General features: G+C 36.0%; 1 protein-coding gene across 2 annotated transcripts; it reads right to left on the reverse strand.

Moving 5' to 3' along the window:
• Positions 1 to 394: 394 nt before the first annotated feature.
• On the reverse strand, positions 395 to 9,527 carry plac8l1 (PLAC8 like 1). Of its 2 annotated transcripts, XM_016537114.1 has the most exons (5): positions 9,512 to 9,527; positions 9,093 to 9,141; positions 8,767 to 8,950; positions 6,243 to 6,379; positions 395 to 884 (listed from the first exon to the last, which is right to left on the reverse strand). In XM_016537114.1, exons 3-5 carry the CDS (start codon positions 8,942 to 8,944, stop codon positions 753 to 755), a joined length of 447 nt encoding a protein of 148 aa, XP_016392600.1. In that variant the 5' UTR covers positions 8,945 to 8,950; positions 9,093 to 9,141; positions 9,512 to 9,527; the 3' UTR covers positions 395 to 752. The 2 variants fall into 2 exon arrangements, with proteins under 2 accessions (XP_016392600.1, XP_016392599.1); XM_016537113.1 differs by lacking the exon at positions 9,512 to 9,527 and having other exon boundaries at positions 9,093 to 9,328.
• Between the last annotated feature and the right edge of the window lie 979 nt (positions 9,528 to 10,506).

Here is a 10,506-nt window from a genome sequence, read left to right on the forward strand (position 1 = left end):
TATATATATATATATACACACACACACACACACACACACACACACACACGCACATACACATACACACAATTGTAAATAAATGTTAAAGTATGTAAATATACATTTAAATATTAAATATTAATATGAATGCATTACAAATAATGTAAAATTCTACATAAAATTAAGGAAATCTTACAACATTTGGCTGATTTTCATAACACATTTTATTTTAGATCAAATGAGTTGTACTTTGTTATATTGGGCTATTATATATTCCTAATAATTAATATTTATAATGTTCTAAAATTATATTATGCATATATAATATTATGTAATGTAATATAATTTAAAAAAATAAAATAAATAAAAATCCCAATCAGATCAAATGAGAGATGAGATGTCATATCAGTTTTGACTCTGACTTTGAAATACAATTAAAAAAGTGACACAATCCAGACTGAATCCATGTAGCCTACATATGTATATGTACCGTGAGAGAGCAATATGAAATCAAAGCATACACAGTCCCAGAAGCCATCAGAAACCTCTTCTCCACTCATATGTCACCCCAACTCTCCGTCAGTTTGAAATGTCAGCGGCATCAATCTTCAAGCAGAGAGTACTGATATGTCTAACCCTGCATGAAGTTCAGGACCCCAGGTAATAAACATCCTGACAGCTGAGACGACCCTTCAGTCTTTTAGCATTGCCAAAAACACAGATGAGAAGAAAATCTGAGCCATGTACACACACACACACACACACACAGTGTCTCAGGAGCTCTCCAGCGTGGTAGAAATGGTGTAGATCTGTGTCTTCAGCCTCTTCTTCATCTCTCTGATCATTTGACAGAGGGCCAGAGGGTAGCAGCAGTATACCGTAGTCCAGTCCTCACACACACTGCCCTGGAGACACACACAGGACACTCTAATGTATTCTTCATCTAATATAGCTAGACAAATCAGGGTTTGTAGATTTCTAAGTAAGGATATGTTTCCCTGATATTGATTTAACACCCCCACCCAAGTCAAGGAATCTACTTATGGGATTTCATTTAAGGAATCTTCATTCACTGTCAAATACTGGATATGTTTTACCTCTTAGCACAAGAAGGTTATGCCATGATAAATCAAAGACAAATCTCTACACCTAGTCTACACCTAGAGGAAATATTGTAAAAATTCATTGTTCAGCGGAAACTCCAGTCCATAGTAATATCTGAGTTGAGTTGTTGGTTTACACATTAGGGTGAATTTTCTGGCATGCACATCCATCTTAGACTGAACGTAGCTGGCACATTCCCAGGAAACATTGCCATTTATGCTAATGGTATTCTCATTTTTTTTTTTTTTATCAATCCATTTCAAAGGGTTACCAATAGCACTACATTAGTTCAATTTCACAGTAAGTTTGGAATACATTAACTGAATGAGTTACTGAGCATAAACACTGAAAGGATAAGTCATTTTTGTTGGTATCATTTAGTAAAAATAAAAGTTTGCAAAACTTGGTATGGGGTTAAAGTTCACTGCAAAAATGCTGAATAATTGTCTTAAAGGGATAGTTCACCCAAAAATGAACATTTGATGTTTATCTGCTTACCCCCAGGGCATCCAAGATGTAGGTGACTTTGTTTCTTCAGTAGAACACAGACGAAGATTTTTAAGTCAAACCGTTGCAGTCTGTCAGTCATATAATGGAAGTGGATGGGAATCTGTGCAAAAAACTGAACAGTATTTACAGGCGCATCTCAATAAATTAGAATGTCGTGGAAAAGTTCATTTATTTCAGTAATTCAACTCAAATTGTGAAACTCGTGTATTAAATAAATTCAATGCACACAGACTGAAGTAGTTTAAGTCTTTGGTTCTTTTAATTGTGATGATTTTGGCTCACATTTAACAAAAACCCACCAATTAACTATCTCAACAAATTAGAATACTTATTAAGACCAATAAAAAAAACATTTTTAGCCTTCTGGAAAGTATGTTCATTTACTGCACATGTACTCAATACTTGGTAGGGGCTCCCTTTGCTTTAATTACTGCCTCAATTCAGCGTGGCACTGCTGAGGTGCCCAGGTTTCTTTGACAGTGGCCTTCAGCTCATCTGCATTTTTTGGTCTCTTGTTTCTCTTGTTTCTCATTACAATACCCCATAGATTCTCTATGGGGTTAAGGTCTGGTGAGTTTGCTGGCCAGTCAAGCACACCAACACCATGGTCATTTAACCAACTTTTGGTGCTTTTGGCAGTGTGGGCAGGTGCCAAATCCTGCTGGAAAATAAAATCAGCATCTTCAAAAAGCTGGTCAGCAGAAGGAAGCATGAAGTGCTCCAAAATTTCTTGGTAAACGGGTGCAGTGACGCTGGTTTTCAAAAAACACAATGGACCAACACCAGCAGATGACATTGCACCCCAAATCATCACAGACTCTGGAAACTTAACACTGGACTTCAAGCAACTTGGGCTATGAGCTTCTCCACCCTTCCTCCAGACTCTAGGACCTTGGTTTCCAAATGAAATACAAAACTTGCTCTCATCTGAAAAGACGACTTTGGACCACTGGGCAACAGTCCAGTTCTTCTTCTCCTTAGCCCAGGTAAGACGCCTCTGACGTTGTCTGTGGTTCAGGAGTGGCTTAACAAGAGGAATACGACAACTGTAGCCAAATTCCTTGACACGTCTGTGTGTGGTGGCTCTTGATGCCTTGACCCCAGCCTCAGTCCATTCCTTGTGAAGTTCACTCAAATTCTTGAATCGATTTTGCTTGACAATCCTCATAAGGCTGCGGTTCTCTCGGTTGGTTGTGCATCTTTTTCTTCCACACTTTTTCCTTCCACTCAACTTTCTGTTAACATGCTTGGATACAGCACTCTGTGAACAGCCAGCTTCTTTGGCAATGAATGTTTGTGGCTTACCCTCCTTGTGAAGGGTGTCAATGATTGTCTTCTGGACAACTGTCAGATCAGCAGTCTTCCCCATGATTGTGTAGCCTAGTGAACCAAACTGAGAGACCATTTTGAAGGCTCAGGAAACCGTTGCAGGTGTTTTGAGTTGATTAGCTAATTGGCATGTCACCATATTCTAATTTGTTGAGACAGTGAATTGGTGGGTTTTTGTTAAATGTGAACCAAAATCATCACAATTAAAAGAACCAAAGACTTAAACTACTTCAATCTGTGTGCATTGAATTTATTTAATACACAAGTTTCACAATTTGAGTTGAATTACTGAAATAAATGAACTTTTCCACGACATTCTAATTTATTGAGATGCACCTGTAATGGTTTGGGTTACTGTAATTCAGCTTTGGATTTGAATGCACTGTAGTAAGGAATGAAGCAGGGAGTTAAGGTCCTTCGTGAGTATTTTATTTTACGCTTGTGCTATAATTTGAAGTATTTCATAGTTTTAGTAAAATATCCTTCAAGAATTGAAGGACTACTGGAATTGTTTTAAGATACGCAACCAAATTACACAATATCTGCCTAAAACATATTCTATTCAATAGTATCAACTTCATACATCCAGTGTATTCCCAAACAGACACAATTAAACACTGCCACCTAACCTAAGGTTTGCTCAGACTTACACTACTGTTGTTTTGAGGCCAGTAAGATTTTTTTAATCAGCAAGGATAGATAGATACTGTAGATACAAAGTGATTTCTAAACTGGAATACAAAGATCATGTAGTGACCAGAAGTGACCATATTGCATGTTAGTGCCTAAACCAACAGAAGTCTCATTATGAGGCTGTTAAACAGAATCTGGATGGTTATCAGAGATCATTGATTTGGTCAGTATGTCAAAGTTATAAATAAAAACACGATACAGATGGCATCTAGGAAGCACACATCATCACTTTTAAGTCGGTCTCTCTGTTTCTCCTAGCAAGAACAGTTTGGTTACACTATTTTTGCTTTACCACAGTTTAATCATTCAGATTAGAGTATGTGGTTAAGCTTAAAAAGCCAGGTAAGTAGGTAATTCTGTAGCACATATAAGCTATAGGTTCATAACAAGCAGAAGATATTGAGCAAAAGTTATCACATTAAGCGATCTGTAATGACTTTGATTACTTAATTTTAACTGTAGGGAATTAATTATTATTAATTCATTCAGGTTTTGATAGGACTCGGATCTGAATATTCAAAGTCCACCTGATTAAACCGATTTCAAACCTGTTATGTTACACTTTAAATCAAGGATCGTCCAGCGAGCCGTGACATCAGTATATTTTAACAAATCAAATATGTGTTTTACCTGGCCATGGGTTAACACAATTATGTAAGCTCTTAGAGGTAATTATTAATAGTACGCTACGAGCTAGGTAGCAAGCAAGGATCTTTTTGGCAACAGTTTTAACCTTGAAATTATATGACACCAACAATGATTCTTTATAAATGAAACATGAATTTATTTGCTATTCTAGATTTACATCACAACTAAGCTAAACACATACACACACAAACACATATACAGCTCAGAAAATTGAAGGACTGAGTTAACGGAGTTTCATAGTTCTACCTCGTTTTCACGAGTGATTTAGGTTCACCTGAAAGAACTCACAAACAGAGAATCTTTGCTTAATTTTTCTGCTTATCTAAATTCACCAGCGTCAGTTCATCAGATTAGAGAGTTGTTTGTACTTGCGTTTTGCTTTGGTAACAGCTTAAAAGCTGAGGCGATAAACAAAGTCACCTACATCTTGGATGCCCTGGGGGAAAGCAGATAAACATCAAATTTTCATTTTTGGGTGAACTACCCCTTTAACTATTAAATATTAGGTATTAATGTAACCTACCTGACACCATGCAGGGTTACTTTACTTTAACTGAAATAAACTAAAAACATAAACTTATTTTATTTCAGCTAGTTTTCAAGGGAACATTTCTAATTTCTGTTAGTTTAACTTGAAGTACTAAAATAATGAAACTAATTAAGACTAGACATTTAACTATAAACACACACCAAAATGACTATTTTGTCATTTTTTTCTAAAATTAAAGTGAAAACAAAAAATATAAAAATAAAATCTAACAAAAACTATAATAGTTTACCAATAATACTAAAATAATGCTAATGCCACAGTTATTACTGGTCAATATTTACAAATGTTTTTTTTTTCTGTAAAAATGTATTACTGTTATATTATTTTATATATTGTATATGATACTGCCTTACATGTGAAAATAAATATCTAAACATATTTTTAAAGGGAGAAATGTCATAGCATAACAAATATAGACAGGACATGCAGGGAAAAGGGCCACATTTAGCCTTTTCTTAAATGCATAAAACTTTTTTACTGCGCATGGATAGCAGTGAATGCATGGTATATTAATTACAATAAAAGTAAAATGATGACAAATGTAGACATACATTCGTGCATAAAATTTCTTACATAATGTTTCATTAAAGAAAAAAAGGGTCCCACTTTATATTGAGTGGCCCTAATACCTGTGTACTTACATAGTAACTAGATGTGTACATAGTATGTAACCACAGTGTAAGTACACATTGGTACATAGTATCTACAGCTGTAATGTTTGTGTAACTACACATATGTAACAACCCACTGAATGGTATGTGTCAATACAAATGTGTAACAGGACATTGGTAACAACAACACTTTAAAAAATATATATATTATTTAATTATTTTAATTAAAAAAATAATTAATTATTATTAAAATTAACACTTTTTGGTTATGAAGGTACAAATGTGTAACAGGGCTAACAGCACTTTTTGGTAAAGTAAGTGTTACACTTTTACCATGTAATTACTCTGATGTTACACAGCAGCGGCCAGTAAGTTAGGCTTTACATATAAATTGTGGTTGGTGTCCAGAATGTTACACTCTTATACATATTGTTGTTACAAAATGTAGTTATATATGTCTTTTTACACATTTGTACTTACACAAACCATTTGGAGGGTTGTTACATGTGTGTAGTTACAGAAATATTACAGCTCTAGATACTATGTACCAATGTGTACTTACACTGTGGTTACATACTACGTACACATCTAGTTACTAAGTACACAGATATATTAGGGCCACTTAATATAAAGTGGGACCCAAAAAAGTGCACACTAAACAGATCAGATCTATTTCAGAATCCTCTTCATTTTGGCAGTAGCAAATTAGCACGGTTTCCTGATTTTTGTAACATTTTCAGTTGAACCGAAAATCCCAAAAAGACTTTTGTAAGTTTCCAGCATGAATTTTTTTTTTAACATTACTGCAGAATCCTTACCCTGATTTTAAAGCGCTCTCGAATGCCCACCCTCATGGCGAACGTGGAGCCAGGCAGCAGAGGCAGACACATGCATTCTCCATACTGATGAGCCAGACTCAGGTCCAAACAGCACGGCACAAACGCACCCATCAGACCTGCACAGAAGAGGGGAGAGATGCTTATCTGCAACTAGTTTAACACTGCTGACATCAACTGACTACAAGAGGTTTCAGTTCTGATAAATATGACTTTGAAAGATAAAGCAATGTCCTTGCTTTATGCACAGGTTAACTTTAAATGAATGGAAAATCATTAACAATTTATAATCATTAAGGAATGTCATTAACTTTCGATGATTTGTGAAACGGTACACAAACCATTGGATTAGGAAACCAACAGTAATTATGCTTATAATGAATGCATAGTAATACATGGTGGAGTCCTAAGCCACTGAATAGCTGTAATTCAAAACGTTTGACTCATTAGATCAAGTAATTTATGCAATTAAGTAATTTATGTGATTTGTAAAGTATATAATCTGATGAAGCAGGATACCCTATATCTTTTGTACAAATGTAGTCAAGTTTAACTGTGACAAACTACAGTTTGCTACAGTAATACAATACAAAAACAGTATTTAAGGAGACATTTTATAATTAACAATGTAATCATCAAGAAATCTAATTAAATAGTAAATGTAACAATTTAGCTTAGGGACCAATTCTCATTATTAACTAGTTGCTTATGAGCATGCATATTACTCGCGTTTTGGCTGTTCATTAGTACTTCTAAAGCGCATATTAATGCATTATTCAGCATAACCATATTTTAGATCCCTAAATCCTACCCCACACCTAAACTTAACTACTACCTTACTAACTATTAATAAGCAGCAAATTTGGAGTTTATTGAGACAAGTTGATAGTTAGTTCATAGTGAGAAATGGTCCCCAAACTAAAGTGTGACCATAATAGGTTCTAGACGTTTTCTAAATTTTTACACAAGACCGCCAAGAGCCAGTCTTGGTCCCGAGCCGTTTTAGGGGGGCGTGGCAGAGTCTTAACTTTGATAAAGAATATCTCTTTGGGTTTGTGACTTTAGTCTTTGCAACTTCAGGGATCTTATCTATGCACAATCAGCTTGTAACACTCCAAAGAGAAAGGAAAAATTGAAATCGCATCATATGACCCCTTTAAGTCTTCCAGTTGCGACTTTGTTTCTCGTAGTTGCAACTTTTTAATTCACAATGTGACTGGTTTTCTTTATTGCAAAATCTCACTACTGTGACTTTCTCGCAAACATATCTCTCCCAATTTTAACTTCGCATCTCAAAATGTTACTTCATGTCATAATGCGACTTCATAGGGAGTACAGGTCTTGCAGTTGAGGCTTTGTCTCTCGTAGCTGCGACTTTCTATCTTGTGACTATTTCTCGCAAATGCAAACTTCTTTCCCAATTTTGACTTTGTATCACAATGCTACTTTATGTCACAAAGCGACTTTATATCTTTAAAGTGAGTTTAAAGGGTTAGTTCACCCAAAAATGAAAATTAGCCCATAAATTACTCACCCTCAAGTCATCCTAGGTGTATATGACTTTCTTCTTTCAGACGAATCCAGTCGGTGTTATATTAAAAATTGTCTTTGATCTTTGTAGCTGTTTAATGGAACTCAGCGGGTGTTGTATGCATCAGTCCAAAAGAAGTTAAATAAAAAGCTCCCATCCATAAAAATAAGTGTCTCACATGGCTCCGGGGGATGAACAAAGGCCTTCTGTAGCGAATCGATGCGTTTTTGTAAGAAACCAACGTTTATTCAAACTTTACAAATCCTCGTTTTGTACTTCTAATTAGTGACTGTTGTTTTGTTTTGATCTCTCCGCTGCGTTTCAGCGTGCGTCACTTCTGAGCGGCGCATGCGCAAAGCCGACCTCATACGACATCCACCCGGAACCGCTTCCAGTGTAGAACAGTGAGCGCAAGCTACATTAAAGTGATTATTACGTTTTAAATATGGATATTTTTCTTACAAAAACGCATCGATTCACTACAGAAGGCCTTTGTTCACTTCCCGGAGCCATGTGAGACATTTTTTTTTTATGGATGGGCGCTTTTTATTTAACTTCTTTTGGACGGATGCATGCAACACCCGCTGAGTGCCATTAAACAGCTTGAAAGATCAAAGACAATTTTTAATATAACTCCGACAGGATTCGTCTGAAAGAAGAAAGTCATATACACCTAGGATGACTTGAGGGTGAGTAATGTATGGGCTAATTTTCATTTTTGGGTGAACTAACCCTTTAAGTCTTGCATTTGAGTTTGTTTCTCAAACTGTGACCGTTTCTAGCAAATGCAAACATGCATCTCTCCCAATTTTGATTTTAAATCTCAAAACATTGCTTTATACATCACAATGAGACTTATCTTGTATTTCTAACTTTTTTTTTTTTTTTGTAGTAGCAACTTGTAACCCACAATGTGACTTTATACGTAGATCTCATAATGCCAATATCAATCCTCTCTCAAGCACTTCCTCTTACATGTGCTGGTGTCACCGCACACTTCAAACAGTCCTGTGCTCCAGTCTCCTCCTGTTTGAGAGATAGTGGTCACTGTTGTCGTGGTCTCTCCGAGGCCAGGTTGAGTCAGAACAGGAAGTTGCATCTCCTCACGACCTGTTGGGTTTGCTTCAATATCTTTTCCTCCAAGAGGGTCCATTTGGATCTGACGCCGATACAAAAAAAGCAGTTTCACAACAGAAACACAGGTGCACACTCCTATAAAAAAAGTCCTTACCTGACCTAAAAGTTTTGACAGTACTGTGACATTAAACAAATGAATGCATACTAATGAGGTGAACACTTACATGGTGAATGTCAAAGTGGCTCAGAACGATCCCTCACAATGACAACAGACTAAGGGAAAAGACAGGGGTGAGTTTCCTGTGGTGACAGTGGTGTGTTCTTTCTGATAGCCGCTTGGCCGAGAAGCCCTGACAGAAAGCTGCTGTGAGCTGATAAGCCTTCATACTCACACACACAACACACAGGAGAGTCCCACACAAATGAAAACACCTCTCAAGTGCATTCAAATACTAACTCTCCCAAGTCACAAACAGAAATGTATCGCACATACAATTCTAAATTCCTCTCAAATACCATCATGCATTTTTGGGACTGCAGGCCTACTTACATGTATCCCACTGGTTCATACAATTCACACACTCACAAGAAATATTAAACAAAAGCGCGCAAATGACACCTCAAATGTGCAACAAGAGCTTACCAGCGATCCAGGCTTTGTGTGATGTTACAGTGCAGAATTGCACGTTCTCTTGAGGTTAATGTCTCGCATCACTTCCTTCTGCACTGAAGCTAACGCACATCAAACTGGGTCACATCCACTAATGAAACACTGCATGTAGCTGTCACATGTAGAACGGCTCGCTTATGTGTTTGCCGCCCATATCTGTTCAAGTGCATGCAAGCGTCCATCTGAACATGTTTCTTTGTGGCTGATCTCGTCTTCACTTGCATCCGACTGTAAAAATGAGCCGTCTTCGTATCTGCTATGGCCTTCTTGGCCGGAAAATAGTTATATCCCTCATATCACTTAGTTGGCACATTTTCAGTGCTATTTGTGTCTTAACTTTTTTTTGTTGCCATTTTTTAACATATGGCCTTTAAAGAAAATTAATATTTTCTCACCCCAGTCTCAAAATACAATGGCCGTAACCACCAATGAATACGAGACTATCAGATTAGTGATTATCCAATATGGTTTTATCAAAGTAACCAATAGTTATCATTACTAACCCTAAAGATAACCCAAAGTTTTCACCAAGGCTACAGTACTATTAAATAAAACAGTACTATTGTGAAATATTATTACAATTTAAAATGACTGTTTTCTATTTCAATACATTTTAAAATGTAATTTATTGCTGTGAACAAAGCTGAATTTTCAGCATCATTACTCCAGTCTTCAGTGTCACATGATCCTTCAGAAATCATTCTAATATGCTGATTTGGTGCCCAACATTTCTTCTTATTTTGTTAATGTTGAAAACAGTTGTGCTGCTTCATATATATATATATATATATATATATATTATTCAATGATTATTTGAGTTAAAATTACATTCAGTTATCTGTCAAATATCAAAAAGTCATATTGTGAAATATTATTAAAGTACATACAATTTAAATAACAGTTTTCTATTTTAATATATTTTAGAATATAATTTATTCCTGTGATAGTCTTCAGTGTCACATATTCAT

The sequence above is a fragment of the Sinocyclocheilus rhinocerous genome, unplaced genomic scaffold (assembly GCF_001515625.1).
Source record: "Sinocyclocheilus rhinocerous isolate Xijiao unplaced genomic scaffold, SAMN03320098_v1.1 scaffold95, whole genome shotgun sequence".
NCBI lineage: Eukaryota > Metazoa > Chordata > Actinopteri > Cypriniformes > Cyprinidae > Sinocyclocheilus > Sinocyclocheilus rhinocerous.

What these genes read in the sequence shown, in the direction of transcription:
- plac8l1 (XM_016537114.1), bottom strand. Translation starts at nt 8,944, where the DNA reads ATGGACCCTCTTGGAGGAAAAGATATTGAAGCAAACCCAACAGGTCGT. An exon ending in GTGCGGTGACACCAGCACAT is followed by an intron (nt 6,380 to 8,766) that starts GTAAGAGGAAGT and finishes TCTTCTGTGCAG; the next exon opens with GTCTGATGGGTGCGTTTGTG. An exon ending in GAGAGCGCTTTAAAATCAGG is followed by an intron (nt 885 to 6,242) that starts GTAAGGATTCTG and finishes GTGTGTCTCCAG; the next exon opens with GGCAGTGTGTGTGAGGACTG.